Source organism: Macrosteles quadrilineatus, unplaced genomic scaffold (assembly GCF_028750875.1).
Source record: "Macrosteles quadrilineatus isolate MER2022 unplaced genomic scaffold, UCM_ALF_1.0 Scaffold_7__1_contigs__length_78375512, whole genome shotgun sequence".
Lineage (NCBI taxonomy): Eukaryota > Metazoa > Arthropoda > Insecta > Hemiptera > Cicadellidae > Macrosteles > Macrosteles quadrilineatus.
Genome location: NW_026542600.1, coordinates 63,147,246 through 63,165,094, shown reverse-complemented (window position 1 = coordinate 63,165,094; position 17,849 = coordinate 63,147,246). Strand labels below are relative to the sequence as shown.

The 17,849-nt window shown below is 34.2% G+C and overlaps 2 protein-coding genes across 2 annotated transcripts in view; both read right to left on the bottom strand.

Annotated features, from left to right (window-relative positions):
- Positions 1-1,131, bottom strand: part of LOC128999046 (nucleoredoxin-like) — a 59,519-nt gene extending 58,388 nt beyond the window's left edge. Inside the window, exon 1 of the mRNA XM_054425403.1 lies at positions 1,017-1,131. Within this exon, the coding sequence (XP_054281378.1) occupies positions 1,017-1,131 (115 nt within the window). The remainder of the gene's footprint in view (positions 1-1,016) is intronic.
- Positions 1,132-16,903: 15,772 nt separating this feature from the next.
- LOC128998760 (nucleoredoxin-like) overlaps positions 16,904-17,849 on the bottom strand; it is a 37,993-nt gene continuing 37,047 nt past the window's right edge. Inside the window, exon 8 of the mRNA XM_054425098.1 lies at positions 16,904-17,151. Within this exon, the coding sequence (XP_054281073.1) occupies positions 16,939-17,151 (213 nt within the window). The 3' untranslated portion in view covers positions 16,904-16,938. The remainder of the gene's footprint in view (positions 17,152-17,849) is intronic.

Below are 17,849 nucleotides of genomic sequence, written 5' to 3'. Positions count from 1 at the left end.
TAATAATTTTAAATGTCAACTAAACATCCTTAACACTCTTAAAATGTATTTAAATAGGATTTGGAAGATGACAAACTTAAAATCGGTTGATGGGTCTCAATTTACTGTAAATTGGAATAAATACAAACCTGTTCTGTTTTAAGCGTTAATATAAACACAAACGCTCTGAATCATAACAAATAGTTGAATTTTATTAAATATTGGTTTAGCTAAGCAACTAGAAGTTTGAATAATATTGATTTTAATTTGCATTTAGATTTGATTATTCATTATGTTCTTAGTTGTATTTTGATCTGATTACAATGTTATGACTGTTATTGTCAACAGCTTCAATATCGTGAATTTTGTTGAAATAGAAATTATAAATAGTATATATTATTGGTAGTAATATACGCTCTACTAAATAAATGAAAGTTACGTGAAAAACACAGTCAATAATATTTCCTCCTTAACTTGTAATTAATATACTATCTATCTTCCCATAAACAAACCCTAATTTGTCACACAGAATACAGTATAAGTTACTTCTCTTTGTATAAATATACAATCTAAAAGAACACTAGCACATTTTACAAGCCAATTTCCATTCATAAGACAAAATACTGTGAAAACCATAGCTGTTTGGTAAATATATTCTATATCACAGCAAAACATTACTTAATCAGATATTGTTGCAAACTAATATGCAACTATTTGTAAATAACTTGTTGCAAGTCAATTCGGTGTCTTTGAAGGTTTTACAAGATATTTTCAATACTTAAAATAGCAGATACTTCTTATTAAGTTCATTTATATCTTAACACGCCTGTAAATTAGTTACCGGTGTTTATGAAATTAATTTTATTTGTTAAATTTTCAGTATTGACTTTTATTATTAGGCCATTCAAACGTTGACATTTCCGTATGTTTAGCCAGTTAGAACCCAAATTTTAAATTAACAGGTTCAAAAACTGTTTGAAAAAATATATTTTGGAAAAAATTGAAGATTTGATTGTTTTTCAGCTGTTTGAACATACCAAGCCCCGGCAGTTGGAGCAGCGTCCCAGTAGCAGCTGTAGAAGGCACTAGGATCAGCAGCAGCAGCGGCGATAGCAGCCTCAGCAAAAGTAGTAGAACCACTCGGTCACCCATCACCGCACGCAGACGAAAGACTGAGCACCACTCAAGCGAACACCCCCACTTGCAAACTACTACTAATGTTATAACCTTATCATGGACGACCTTCCGACTACCAGGCACTGGGTCGCTGTCGCTGGTACGAGGCGACTTGGAGCATCTGTTGATGCTAGTCAGTTGGTACAAGACAGATTGTATGTCCTTCTGATGTGATTCAAAGGGTTGATAAGATTTCCGGGTTTCGAAAATGTTGGTTTAATTCTTACCGAGTGTGCCAGTTATAAAATGTTTAGCAAAGAGTACATTCATAAAACATTGAAGGGACCAACGTTTATGGTGACAGTGAATGACTAATGCCTTAAAAGCTTATGTCTAAACTCTACCTAATGACTTTTTTATGTCTCTCTGTGTTTATGTTTTTTTTTTACCCATGACGACATAAAGCATTCATGAAAGAGGTTTAAGGTAGATTCGGAGTCCATCTTAAACTGTACTCTTACTTTCAACGAAATGTCTATGTAAAATAAATCCCTCCCTAAAAATATGATAGTTTTATTTGTTTTTAATTGTTTTATTTTCGGGTTAGTCTCCCAAAAAGATACAAATCAGTAATATGACAGGGCAAGGAATTTTGGAATATTCATAATATTTCTTAGTAAAATATTTTTTAAATTCAAAAGTAAATCGAATTTAGAATTGTATTACCTAAACTTCAATCTCTCTTAAACTCTAAAAATGTTTTAAGTACCATAATACATGATATTGCGATTTTGATAAACATAAATTGAAAATATATAGTCACAAATAAACTACTCTCTTTGCATTGCCAATATGAGAGTATACAGTATATGTAAGCAATATATGAGGCAATATGAGAGTTCCCCTGATATTTTTTACTTGGCGTTCAAGGCACATATTGCTATGGTTATAGAGGAGGTACTCCAGTTTCTTTAAAAAGTTCAGAATTGGATACTTTCAATTAAAAACTTTCAAGTAAATAGTCTCCTTCCTGTTTAAGAAATTATTTTTTCAACAGATTTCCCTAATCCTTCAGATTTTCCTCAAAAGGTGTTCAAAAGTCTAAAGAGATTTTATAAACAGTTTTTATGTCTATAGTGACTTAGAAATGTGATTTGCTGGATGCTATAATCCATGTATGAGGATAATGGTTTATTTTTTAACTTAACTAGTGTATAAACTTTGGGTGATGTAGGGTAGATTGTACTTTGTGTAGTGAGTTAAATTTTCAACGAAAAAGGTGTTTTAGTTTTTAAATATTATAAATTGTTATAGCTTTACTGTAAATCATAAGTATACTTCTCCTCTTTCAAATAATGTCTGGACTATACTCAGAAAATGCTGAGATAAGTCCTACACTTTTGATCACATGAAACAATGCAAAAGCAGGCTACGAGGAAAACACGCAGTTTTTCTAAAGTTGGGAGTTTAATAGTTTTACTTTAATTTAGTTAATTTTCTGTTTTGTAACAGATGAAGGTCAGAGGAAGACGTTTTATTGTCTAAAGACAATGGCACGAGTCCTTGGAGACAGAGACAATATGATACGGCGGCAGAACAGAACGCCTTATCTCATCTTCGTTGCGTGATTCAGGCTTTGAGTTGGAATGGAACGCGTGCAAAAATAATTAGGATTACAACTGCGAAGATATATATATATATACTATAAGTAATTACGATTGGGGAGATAATATAGGTCAAAAATCAGAATCCATTTGCGTGAATTTAACTTTTGAAATCATCTTAAATTTAATGTATCTTTCCTCAAATATCATTTCACCTAAACCCCAATCAACAGAGTTCTTAAAACAAAAATGATTTAGTTTTTTGAGAACATGAAATGGGGAACTTCAACTAGTTTTTAATTATAAAAAATATGAATTCCAATGTTTCAAAAATAGCCACCAGTTTCTAATATGGTGGCAAAATTTAAATTTTCTTATGGAACACCCTGTATTTTATGATTGTTTGAGATTTTAGATACAATTTTAATACTTTTTTACTCTTGGCATTTTCTCTCTAAACCTACTCGTTTAGAAGCTACAGCGTGTTTAACTTTGAAAAATTAGCTTGCAGTGTGGTTATAATCATTATGTGATTAGCTTTTTTCAAAGTTTAACACGATGTAGCTCCTAAATGAGTAGGGTTAGAGAGAAAATGCCAAGAGTAATAAGTCTTAAAATTGCATCTAGAAACTTAAACAATCTTAAAAAACAGGGTGTTTCATAAGAAATTTTAAAGTTAGTCACCATATTGGAAAATTGTGGCCATTTTTTAAACATTGGAATTCATATTTTTTATGTCATTAAAAACTAGTTGAAGTTCCCCATTTAATGTTCTCTCTCAATCTAATAGTTTCTGAGATACCAATGGTGGCACAGTTAAGTTGTTCACACTGCATATAGAAAAACAATGCTAAAGAAGCAGAGAAGAATAACTAATCAAATTGTTATACGCGTGAATCAAACTATATAGGGGCTATGTATTGGCTAACATACATACACACACATTATGATAGCAGTATGAAACTAAAAACAGTCGATATACATTTATTTAAAAATAATACAACGTTTGGCTTTGGAAAAAAATTAGACATTCCATTATTGAGATGTTATCAGTTTAGAATAAAAATGAAGGAAGTTGGATACAGCCAATGACAAAGAGCGCTGATATTTTACTTGAATACGCCAAATGTTTAACCAAAATAAAGCTGCAGTGACGGCTTATTGTAGACTATGGCATATTTTACCTCACATCAGCTACAACAGTCACAAAGACTGATGTAGAAAATATAATTTTTAAACTATGGCACTTCCTCTGAAAGGCTCATTTAACTATGCTATTTTGTGCAGAATTACCCACAGTTGATTTATAAAGATGAGATGTCTATTTCAGAATTTAAAAGTAAATGCTACATTAAACAAGTTAATCCAAATCATGCATAGTCCACCAAATGCGTATAAAGTTACAATTCATATCACCCATAATAGCTTCTCTGTAATACGTGATCAAGCAGTTTTCTCCAGGATAATATCCAATGGAGATGGAGCAACTATAAAGAAGCTAATTCACAATGAGGTCTGCTTTTATCAACATGAAAGGCTAGAAAGGCGTGCGTGAGAGGTTGGAGCTGGAGGGAGGCTGAGGAAAGTGTCACAGTTACATCACTGCAGATATAGATTCTGATGGACAACGGGTGGACGGTGGACAGAAGCATGGACATGCTCGCAACTTCCTGGGCGGAAGCATGGGTCTCGCGCGCGTGACAACTCACCCGTCTCAGAATACTTCAATTATCGCTGTTTGAAATCCGCTCATGTTGAAACCTTGAGTACACGTGTCAGCGCCTTCTGGGAGTTGTGTGATGCTGATTACCCTATTGTCCACACAACTGTGAAGGATCTAATCCGGACGAAAACTCGTTCAACTACTCTTTCAAAGGAGTTGAATCGATCTTTATAAAAATTTACAATCGTCTAAACAGTTACATAGTCTACAGTATCTTCGTATACAGAATTTCTCAAATAGTTATGCTACTACTAGGTGATTGAAAAGATACGTAATCAAATTGGTGGCTCCAAAAACAAAAATAGTTGACCTTAACATAGAACTTGAGAGTTGGTAGATCCGTATGCTGTTGCGAGTATAACACCACTTTATTGCGTGCAATCAAGTAAAAATGTGGTCTCCTTTGAAATGGCAAAATCGTGCATGGATAACAAAGCTCACTATAATCTGAATTTTTGCCATATTGAAGAGCAGACAACTTATTGATCGTCGTTTGAAAATTATAAATCACGTCTTTATATTAATTATACTCTATACTGTATATGCTTTTCAAGCAACGTAGAGGACGGAACAGTAATTCCCTGCTCATCAGTTAACGTAAGTAGTTTGTAAATTTAGTTAAAACTTCTTCTGATGACCGGCTAAGGTCAGGTCAGGTCTTAAAGTCAAAAATGTGTTCTCTATTATCAAGCAAACTATGAGGGTACTCTTCTGCCATACCGACCACCCCGGCTAGGCTTGGTTAAGCTAAACAAACATTTTTAATGAAATTAAATTTATTTTTTAACATACAGTTAACCTAACCTATCCTTAACCTCACCTGGTGTGATGGATATAACAGAAACCCTGGTGTAGTTGGTATCACAAACGAGTACCCTAAGTGGTTATACAAGATCGTGGGTTCATGATAAAGAAAAACCACCCGGTCTATTCAAATCTGAAGACTTCATAAATATGTTACTCTCTTGTTCGACCAGAACCAAGATATGCCATTTGTAGGCTACTTATTCACGTTACAAAACTGGTATGAAGACAAATTACAATATTTGTGCAAAAGAAGATTGTACGTGCCCGGAAGTTTGTAATGATACGAACCATGGTGCCCAAATTGAAACTCTCCTCTGATCCTTGAAATTAGGCGTCTTATCAATGATCTTGTATGCTCAAGCTATTTATATTGACTGGGCAAGGTTAATTTCCAAATTTCCTCCGAAGTAACGGGTATAGTTTAAGTCTCAGCTGACGACAATATGTCAAGGGGAACAATTCTACAGTTCTCTTGATAATTAATATGTGAATACTATTCTTCACACCTGTTTACATCCATAGTTATGCTTTCTAATAAAACCAAAACAAAGTGTATCAACCAAATAAAATAAAACCAGACGTAGAACATTATCACCACGTAAGTTAACTAAAAAAAAAAAAAAAAAAAAAAAAAAAAAACACATCCACCAATTTGAAATAATGTGTGCTTTTCTCATCCCCGTGTTAGGGTCCAGAATAATATTTGCGTGCGACAGTTGGAGTCGGAGATGGTATGTGAACATTGCGTCTGTTTACGACACGATTGCACTACGCCGGTGGCCGTGATAGGGAGTGAGCGTGTCAGTAGATAACAATGCCGCCGTTAGTTCTGCCAGCGTCAGACCCGCCACCGAGCCGCCCCAACCGCCAAGGTTCTGCTAAATGTCACCTCAAGTTATTCCTTGGATAATTAATCCGTCCATAGCCCCGCAATCCACTCTAAGTATTATGTAAGCACGACCACTGTGACAAAATCTCGTCAATTCTCTATTTTTAAATCTTTTTTTATCGTTAACTCTATTTTTTCTTTGTCTGAAGTATTACTCATATCCTTTTATTTCTCAACTACCGATGGAAATCTATGCTGAAACTGACGGCCTCTGTGACGAACCCACATTCAAAATGTATGTTTAAAAAAAGGTTGTAAAGGTGAGAGGCGTTCCTCAGGGCTCGTCCTTCCGTGAGTGTTTGTTTAGATAAGAGCAACCATTGTTCCACGGTCAATATAATAAATCTATGTGTAATAATGTTTTAGTTTCAGGTTACTCAATGATCGTCACGTTTTCTTTTTACTTAAAACAGGAGGAGCATTTGTAGAATGTTGTCCTGCCTATGTCATTGTTAGAAAACATTTTGGGAACTTTCTGGGAAATCAGGCTGAGGAAAGGAGTTTGTTAGGGGATGTTGGCAGTTGGCCTGCATGAGTTATTTGGTGGGTGGGGTAGTGGTGGACTATTTATTACTCTAGTAGGAACTGAAGTAGTAGCCTACCCGGGGCCGAGGTATGCGGTCCTTAGCGCCTGATGGTGGCAATTCAGGTAGGCTGCTATGACCACTGACCATTCTTGGGTGGGAAGCAGCAACATGAGCCAGTAGGTCTACAATTCAGAGATAGGGGATTGGCGTAGAGGGTCAGAAGTGTGATTGGTAGTTAGCGGAAGATATGGATATCGGCCATGAGAAGGAAGGAAGGGTCACCAGGGAGTCGGGAGGGATGGACATCTAAGTCAGGGCTATGGGGAATGGAAAGGATAGTAACATTAATCAAAAAGCAAGGCAAGACTACTGGAATTAGTGAGTTGATCCCGTCGAAGCAGGGTGAAGCCAGGAATAGAGGCATGAGTATTGTGGAAGAATTTGGTCTCGTAAAAGTTCAGGATATCGATCTCATGGTTTTTAATAAAGCAGATGAGTTGGGAGAGTCTGGCATGGATGGAGTTGAGGTTGACCTGAGGATCTACTGAGCCCAGAGATTACAGCCTACAAGATGGTGTGTGTGTCAAAACAGACGTTTGGTAACGGTGTTGACCTCATCACTCACGATGGCAGTTCTGGGCTGGCGTAGATGTGAGGATCAGCGAGATGGTGTCACAAAAGTCCTTTTCAATCCCTTGCTGATTACGGTATACACATCCTTGGTACGCTAATATGGAGACCCCATCTCCGACCACCTTAGGTATTTGAACAAACTATTGCAAAACATATAGGAATATAAATTTATGATATCTCATAATATCTCCTATCCTATACCTTAACTACAATCAGTTAAGATTTTTCCTAAAATCTTATTGGTCTTACGGAGAAAACAATCGAAGAGGAAAAATGTAAACCAGGCCTAGTTCACTCCTTAAGCAAACCCAAGCAATAAAAAGCAATACCAAATTCATATGTCAACCAAACACATACTACTACAATCTGTACCAAAAATAAATAAAAATATTACTCATTCCACAAGGTTTACGGATGTGCTTGACAAAAAACTTCTACCAGGAGGGAGCCCTTGGTAAGCTTGGTACTTAAGGGCATCTCTGGGTTTATCACCTACTTTTAATATGTAGATATAGAGAAGCACTGCATATTGCTGGGAACTAGTAATACAAACTATATGGACATATTATATAACAGCAATGTCACTAGATCATCTTGGGACCTCAACAACCAAGATATACTAATACTGTGCCTTAGGTGTTCTATGCAGCTGGTATAAAATTCTTGTTTAAGTATATGAATATTTTGCAGGCCAAATGTTTACTATACTGTACATTAACGGCTGTGATAACAGTGAATACAACAGGGCCTATGCCCATTTCTCTTTCCTGACAGTCAGTACTGTATATACGAAGGGTGTTCAATAAAGACTGACAGTAGTGAACATGTAGACAGAGGAAGTACATTAATTAGTTTTTCTCAAGTTGGTATGAAACATTGAAGTATTAGCAACAACCAAATCACCTGCTAACATTATAGCTTACATATTGTTGTCATTACAAACAAATTAATACACAGTTGCAAATTTTTGCCTCTAAGGTTTACTATGGCTGATTTGTGTTAGCAAAGATGTGCAAAAAAGTTTTGTGTACAACTGAGGAAAAGTGCTACGGATACTTACAGCGACTTGGAAAAAAGGTTTTTGGTATGGATAAAACGAGTGAAAGAACCTGTTTCAGGTGACATTTTTTTTACAGGTTTTTTTTATGTACCTTGCAAATTACGGCAGTAAAAAATTTCTGATTTCTGATTTACAAATGGATGGGAATCATGTGAGTTGAAAGGGTATTACGTTCTTTGATTATCGTGGTATGTTGTATACCCATTCAACATATGGGTCACCCAACTAATGGGGAGCACTAAACTTTAGTATTAAAACAACTAATCCAAGACCGCATTCCAAAAAAGCGGCCAGACCTTGTCAGACGCTGGAAACTGCATCATGACAATGCTCGCCCCCATGTTGCCAAAACTTTGCTTCAATTTCTTGCCAAAAAAGGAATTGAAACTGTGCTACACCCACCCTACAGCCCTGATCTGGCTCCAAATGGTTTTTGTCTGTACCCTCATACCAACAAGGAGCTCAAAGGCCAGCAACTGCTACAGCAGCTGTTAAGACTTTAGAGGACATTCAAAATCAACTACATTTTACACATATCATTGTGCTAATGGTTGATGAGGATCTACAAATTAAGTTTTATTGTTTTTTTTTTTATTGTTTATATCATTGATGTGGTTAGTTCGTGTCTCAACCCAGCATAAACATTAATGATACATTTTACATTTACAAAAAGTAATTAGGTTAGTAAAAAAAGTATTAAACAAGCCGATAAGTCCAACATGACAATTCACTAACACTGTATGAGCTTAAAGCCATTAGAATGATAAGCAGGACAATACACAATAATCCACAGTGTCCATGACAGTTAATCAATGAAACAAGAGTGATCGTATGAAATGTGTTGACCATTAGATATAGCTTCAGGATTGAATTTCAGCCTAAAATACAACAACTAGTGAAGCACTCATTAAATTATAACTTCAGATTTTAACTGTTTTTTCATCAATATCAGGTGAACTCTTTGAAAACATAACAGTTTGCATCCAGTTTATAGCATATTTTTTTCAAATATACTAGTGTTGTGTACCACTGCCATATTTTTTAAGTAGCCCTGTCGGTGTTATTTTACATGATAGATCGTGATATAAGGTATTTTTGTGTGGATAATATTTTAATACACTATGTACTACTTATTTAATACACAGAGTCACACAGAGTATATTTAATCAACAGCTTTCTGCTTAACAAAATCCAATTTGTAGTGAAAATATTACAGTTTCAGACGTCATCGTAGCAAAATATGGAAATACAAGCCCCAGGCTTGTGATTTTAAGTTAGGAATCCAATATTTATTTTCAAACAAGACTCAGAGTAACTGTAAATGCTTCCAAACAAAATGGTAACTCTGCACATTTGAAATCGGCCCTTAGATTCCCATTTGGCCAGAAATCAACTTTAGAACCGTAAAAACCCTAGTACCTTGATATTAAACCATTAGAGCCATCAAACATAATTAATTATCGTTCATTGAGCGGAGCGAGCGAAGCGAGCGAAGCTCTTTGGGATCAACTTCAATGCAAACAATATAACACCATCACTCAATAACGGCTGAACACATTTCAGCCAAACTTAACAAGACTACTTAGACTAATAATGAGATGGTTTGTAAACAAACAAATTTCAATTAGATAATGCTAATGCAATTTAAAACGAACTTAAAATTTCAAATTTTTAACATTAGGCTTATGGGACTAAAGTAGCTATGACAGTTTTTTTGTTTACAAGAAAAATGTAAACAAGAGAATCACAAGGTATTTCTGAACTTTCTATACTTTTCTTTTAAACGTTTTTAAACCATTCCTATAATTTTAATAAACAAGAAAATGCCGTTAAAACATTTTTTAAGGCGCGGAATTCACTGAAATACGAGAAATTTTACGGAACTACTTTCTCAATGCGCGGAGCATAAACAAGGAGCGGAGGGATACGGACCGGTGACTACTTTCTTGGGAACCTATTTGTGTTGCCAGCTGATTAGAAACAGCCAATGTTAGAAATCAGGATTTAATAAGCGATATATCGAACCGCATCGAAATCGGTATTTAATCCGATAATAACTCATAGGTTATATTAAGTTGAATTACATCGACGGTACAGTAAGTTATTACACTTATTGATAAAACGCAGATTGAACACTGATCTAATTTAGGCAGGTGGGGAGGTAGGTCGGGGTTTATGAGTATTCGTGACTACATTAAGTGTTTTGAAGTAAGGTTAGATTAGGAAGGTAAAGTGTAGGTTATAGGTAGGTGATCGGGTTGTTTATTTGTGTTGCACCATATAATTTTTATCTTTTGAAATGGAATAGTTGGTTAAGGTTAAACGGGGAAACGATTTCAAAAATGCTTGCATATGGTCTTAACTTAACAAACCATCTACAGTATTCTAGCTTTGACTTTATATAAAGTCAATGATTCTAGCAAATTATTACATATTGACCAAAAGAAAAGAGAACATTTGGTTTTGGATCTTTGACCATAGCAAAACTAACATATAATTTATGGAATGTGAAAAGTTGTATATCATTATATACTATTCTGTAATATTAATAATTGTTCGGCAAATCCTCATTTTAATGGCTCGGCTGAAAATGGAATCTGCATTTTGTGAAACAGTTATTTGGTAACAATTCAGTCATTTCAAATGTTGATAAAATTTCCTTTCTCTTTTATATACTTTAATGCCCTTTTTGGATGTTAATATCAGATTCCAACTACTGTAATATTTTCCTGGTCAAAACTACCTTACACTTCTCGAAGAGGTAAATTTGAATTATTATAATTTTAATCTTTAAAACCAGCATTAGTAAATAAATCTATTGACCTTTTTGCATTTAGTTACTTATACAAATATCAAATCACGTTTGTTCCGCTCAACTGGCTTTCACCTCTCTGAAAGCAACCCTAGTTAATTACTCCAGTCAATAAGGTAGATTAAAAATGTGTGAAATGGACATTCTGCAATTTTATATATATTCAACTCAAAACTAGTTAAAAAATGTCTTCCAAAATAAATCAATCTCTTAAATTAACTTGAATAAGGCGAATGACCCTATTTTGCTCAACTCTAAGACTTTAGTTCTAAGATTTTGTAACTAAATAGTAAACAATCCTAGTATTTTGAGTTTTATTCAGCAAAATGTCTTCCTTTAGGTTCACTTTTATACAGGGTGGTTAATATAATTGTGCCAGCTGTTTTATTCACAAGTTATAAGAAATATAAAAAATGTCTAGTTGTAACCGCTTGGATTTTTTATTTAAAAAATATTGGTTAAGTTTAAAAAATAATTTTAGCCGCCTTTTTTTTAATATGACCGCCAACTTTGATTTTTCTTACGGAAGACCCTATATTTTATGGTTCTTTTAGAAAACAAATACAATTCAAAAAAATACAAAGTTTTCCTATTTTCAAATTTGCTGCCATTTTGGAAAATGGTGGCCGTTTTTGAAACAATGGAATCATTACTTTTTATGTATGTATGTTGGTCTTTTTAGAATTTAAATGCAATTTTAATAGCAATTTTAATTGCAACGGGTCTTATTTACCCGTTGATTTTTGTTCCCTAAACTTACTCGTTAAGGAGCTACATGACGCAGAATGTACCCCCCAAGTAATTTTTTCTTAGCTGTAACTCCTCAACGAGAAGCTTTAGAGGAAAAATGGCAAGAATATAAACGTTTTTAAATTGCATTTACTTAAAAAAAAAAAACATAGAATATTGGGTCCCCAGTGTACTACCCATAACACACCTGGCAGCATGCCAGTCGCACTTCTGATTGGCAGACAAATTGCTAGAACCATCTAAGCAAAATTGTATATCAAAGTGACCCCCCGTCAATGGCGTCCTGCCTAATCTGTGGTTGGCGTCCATCTCTTGTGGTGTTAACTACTCGTTACTCTTTTCATAAACATTTTCTCGAGACATTATTTCCCATTCTCTCTACTTCAATTTTAAGGCTAAAGATCCTCTATACCTCTTTCAATATTTTATAGTTTAACAGTATTTACAATAAAAACTCCCCTTTTTGTGTGAATAAACCAAATTGTGTTACAGTGTTCTAACAAAATTGACTCTTCAAACCTCAAGACAGTGTGTGCAAGTCCATGTATCATCCTCTAGATATTACGTTCATTTTAGTAACATCCATGACTCCCGTCTTTTAGTAAGCTTATTCTGTGTCCATGAACTTGGGTGCGTTACGTTCTCAACATTTTGCAAGAAAGAAGCACACGTTCTAGGACTCTCAATGCCATGATGCTGCCAAAGACGACAACGCCACCTTCCTCTCCACATTTAATAATTCAAGTCAAGTCAAAGCTCAAGTCAACTCACAGCTCAACTCAAGTCATTTTAGTTTTATGTGTGCTTTTTAATTCTATTTTAAGTATTCTCATTGATCCCTTGCTAGACATGTTGTATCACCCCGCGACCTCAAGTTCCCAACAAATTGCAGATTCACAACTACCTTACCCATTAATTTAGTTATTTTCCCTTGAACTATTAATTATAGTTCTTTTCCTTCAAGTTATTTTCCTCTCATTTCACTCTTTTACCGACCATTAACTTTCTCTGCAATCCAGCTTTGTCAACACGTTACATAATCAACTACTAATCAGGATCATTTGGCACTAAAACCGATGGTTAGCAAATAATTTGTTTGTAACAGGTATAAAAAAAACAATAAGTTTAAATAAAAAAAACTACAATATTTTATTAGGTTAAACCAAATTTAACTTTGTTGTTTACATCACTTTTCTCTTCAAAATGTTTACATCCTATGTTTAGTAAGCATGGAAATGGCTCATGTATCTTTGTGATGCTGAAGGATGGATGTAAGCTATGTAAGTTTTGTTCTGCAGGTTATTACTTATCTATAATAACAAAAGCTATGTGTAGTATGAACTATACATATATCTTATGGCATTTCCAGTCACCTACCAGGCATAACTTGAATTTTAAAAAGAACCGCCAATACAATTGACTTTCCTAAACTTGTCTAAAGATGAAGTTAAAAATCAAATAAAAAGAAGATCCCCCCCCCCCAGATCTTCCCATTACAAAGTTAAATCCGAGGAGCTAATCCATCCAAGCTCAGCATTGATTGTTGTTTCTTTGGAGATTCACAAGGAAGAACCATCAAAGTGCAATTAAATACTATATGTCATTCATTTTCTGACATTCTGCACCTCCAGTTTACACATACCCATCTCAGGGCAAAAGTGTTTGAGAAGTTTCCTTTGCCTGCATGTCCTTTGGTTCAATAAACACACTCCCGATAGTCGGTAACAGGAGTCTGGTCTGACACTAGAAAGACTCCTAGAAGGTAAACCAATCACCGTCAGGGGAAAACTGTAGCTCTAGAAACTTAAGAGACCATTCAGAGATTGTTTGTGATGTTCCTCATTCTTCACAAAAATTTGAATGAGGAATGGAATTAAACAGGTTTGCTATGATTAAAGAGATAAATTGTAAAAGATTCAGTATCTATTAGGATGCATTATTGATAAAAAGCTGATCTTGACAAAGTGTTCAAACTCCTTTCCATCCACCCCCTTCCATTCATAAGGAATATTCCCCCCGATATAGTAATTTCTAAAGTCAACACCCATGAAAGCTGGGATTTTGGAGTGGATTAAAAGGGATTTGCCATGTAAAAGATTTCAGGTCATGATAAGGTTTATGTTATAAGCTCCTAAATGATCTATTCTCAATTAAGTGCTGAAGAGCAGGACTATTCTTCAAGCTTGTGATAGGTTTTACTGTATTACATTTTGAAAGATCATCATCGTGGTATTTCTACTGTCATAAAACTCTGAAGTACTGGGTATAGTATTGACAGTAAAAAAAAAATACAAAGAGATATTTATGCTGAACTAAGCTATAGTTTAGTTTTAAACACATGGTGATTTCACTTATGTTTGCTGTGTTTGAACAATATCCCTTCCAGACTTGAAAACCACGATACAACATTCAAACTTTCAACAAAAACAAAACAACACAGTACATAATGCATTTCAAGATAATCATAAGTTTATCTCTTAAATAATATGTTATATCACAAACCAGGATTCTATTAATATTTTACATTCAGTACATGATTGTATGAAAATATTTCATATGAGATCAGAGTTATTTATATACAAAACTATTATCTTTAATATTCATTTTCTAAGGCCAAAATATACTCTATGGAAGAAATTCTTTACTATGAGACTATACTGCCGTGCTAAGCACAAAGGGGGTATCTGCAATTTTTGGCTATATTGAGATATTGATATCTACTTGATTTTGAGCTTGATTTTACCTATCAGTTACCTACTAAGGTATTTTAGCCGTAACAACAAATAATTTCCTTTAAAAAAGTATTTTTTAGTTAGTCGTATCTGCACGAATGACATGTTTTACTAGGTTATTTTAGCTGTAAGTGACATTCACTAAGCAATAAAAGTCGCATCTGCTGTAGATACGACTTATTCCCTTATTAATACGTACATACCACTTTTATATCTTAGTAAAGTAGCAGTTGCCACCTTTTTGCTTTAGTATGTTGGCAACATTCTCACATGTTTGCAAGAATTGTTTGTTAGTTAGGTAGCTTTTGTTCAGTATTTAAAAGGCCAGCTGACCATATGTGTGAGAGAGAGAGAGCATATTCAAATGATCCCCACATGTCAACAACAATACAATAATACAAATTTGAAAATGTAAACATTCTGGTTAAAAAAGTGAAATTTTTCTCTCTTGTAATATCGTTTCTTTGTGTAACATCGTTCATTTCTCTCTCCTTTTATTTTGACTTGTTTCATTTACCTTTTCCTTTTGTGTGCATTTAATAAACCCTTTTTAATTTGACTCTAAATTCTGTGTACTGTGAGAACATTTGGACATTCTTTAAACATATCTTCTGGACTAGACAACATTCGACCAGATCTTCTTTCAAGACCTTAATAACGTCAAAGTGGTAATTCAGTGTTAAAAATTAAACCAAAAGTCCATAATTATTTTCTGTTGTCAAAATTAAATTAATAACCCATATACAGTCCACTTTTATTATTTTATAAAAAAGCCTTTTGAATACGCTACATCTTTAAGTTACTGATTAACCTAAAAACTTTGTTGTTGTTAGTTTTTTGGTAACCGTGAGTTTTTTTTTTTTTTTTTTTTTTTTTTTTTACATTTTATTTAATTTACAATCTGTTCAACAAAAATAGAACAATAAACAAATATGATAAAATTTAAACACATTAGTTAGTCTTTATCCAACAATAAAGCTAACACAGGTTACGATCAGTCTCTTAAATATAAGTTTTAAGTACATAACTTTATGACTAAAAAGTGAAAAAATGCAATATTGAAGAATCTATTACATTCCAAAAAGGGTATTGTTCCGCTAAGCCGTTTCTCATTTTGGGAAAATATCCCAGTGATCTCAGATAAATCTGATAATTAATACAGACAATATTTGCTTTTGAGGTTTTTTAAAAACCATGACAATTACCGGTATTAATTACATTTGTTTCATTTTTCAGCCGGTCATCAATTTGTTAATAAGTTGATTTGATTTATGACTGTTTTTTACTTCTAAGCTTTATAATAAGTGTTTTTAAGAGGGAACTTTCCTTGTTTGCAGAATAATTTAGCCTAATAGAAGTTTTTTGTGCACAAATGTTTATTATTATCTGTAAATAAATTGAGGGTATTGTTCCGCAAAGCCGTTTCTCATTTTGGGAAAATATCCCAGTGATCTCAGATAAATCTGATAATTAATACAGACAATATTTGCTTTTGAGGTTTTTTTTAGTGCAATGAAAAACCATGACAATTACCGGTATTAATTACATTTGTTTCATTTTTAAGCCGGTCATCAATTTGTTAATAAGTTGATTTGATTTATGACTGTTTTTTACTTCTAAGCTTTATAATAAGTGTTTTTAAGAGGGAACTTTCCTTGTTTGCAGAATAATTTAGCCTAATAGAAGTTTTTTGTGCAAAAATGTTTACTATTATCTGTAAATAAATTCTGATTTTTATCAGCTGTTTTACTATTCCTAGGCTATTAATTGTTCCTGAAATAATTCTAATGATTAGGTCAAATTATCTAGACACTTTTAATTTTAGTATTATGATTAAGACTTGGCAAATTATAATTTTATGAGTAGATAGTTCTACATACATTACTAAGCATTCCTAGTTGTAAATGTGTGCTACTAATGTAATTTAGCCGTAACTGCCGCAGATACTACTTAATCAGCTTAGTAAGTTGTACATACGGCTATATAACTTAGTATTTTAGGATTAGTTAGTTGTTCCAATTAGCCGTATCTGCCATAAAAATGTGTTAAATAAGCATTTTGAAATAAATGTAGTACTTTTAGACAAAGGAAAAAATTACAAATTCAGTAAATATGGCAATATTGATCCTAGGCCCATGGTTACCGAAATTAAGAGGTTTAGACTTGGAACCTCTTTTTCTCAAAATCAGCTCAGGTGCAGATACCCCCTTTGTGCTTAGTACGGCAGTATTAAAGATTTAACATTTTTGACTAGCATCGACCTATAAATTTATTCTCTAAATTATTTATTTATTGCAATCATTTGCCTATGCACTAGGTGTACTCTCACTCATACTGATTGGTCTAAATGGAAGTTTATTGCTTATAAAGTTTGAAACGAATGTCTTGACAGAGTCTTCAGTGATTTCAGCACCATATTCCATAACACTGAATCTATTAAGGGGGAAGTCTATTGCTGTCACAAGAGGGGACGCATCTTCAAGCTTTGTGAAGGAACGCAGACTTTCGCTGGCCTCGTTCTACAACAAATAATACATTTTTATACAAAAATGCAAGTTGAAGAATGAAACTACCAGTACTATTTTCATACAGGATGATCAATATCCTCTTTCTTTTGACCGGCACACTACACTTGGGACCACAACCAACATAATGTTGTGATTTGGCCAACCATCAAACAAACAAGGAGTAGTGAAAAGATTTAACCAATAGATTAAGAAATAAATATCTGTTGTAGAACTGAGTGTTAAGTAATGCACTGGATCCTCCAAATAATAACAGGTACTGGGTGGTTTTATGCTTGACATTGTTCCAGAGGTACTATCCTTTCCCTGGAGCATACCTCTGCGTCATGATGATGACACATACTTACTTCCGCAGCTCTACAGGCCTTGGTGGCCTTTGGCTTCCGCTACAATTTGCCTCCAATCGCCTCAATCTTGCGCCATCTCTCTCCAATTCCTCACTCTCAACGTCCTCAGGTCATCCTCTACTTCATCAAGCCATCTTCTTCTCGGCCTACCCCTTCTCCTAGTCCCTTTAAGGTTCTGGCACAATAGTTCTTTGGGCTGCCTTCCATGAGACATTCTCTCCACATGGAACCAACCGATCCTTATTGCTTTGATGAAACACACAATATCCTCCCCTTGCAAAATGTCATTTACTTCTACACTCTTCAATATCCTCCATCTATTCCCTTTCTTCACCGCTCCATGTA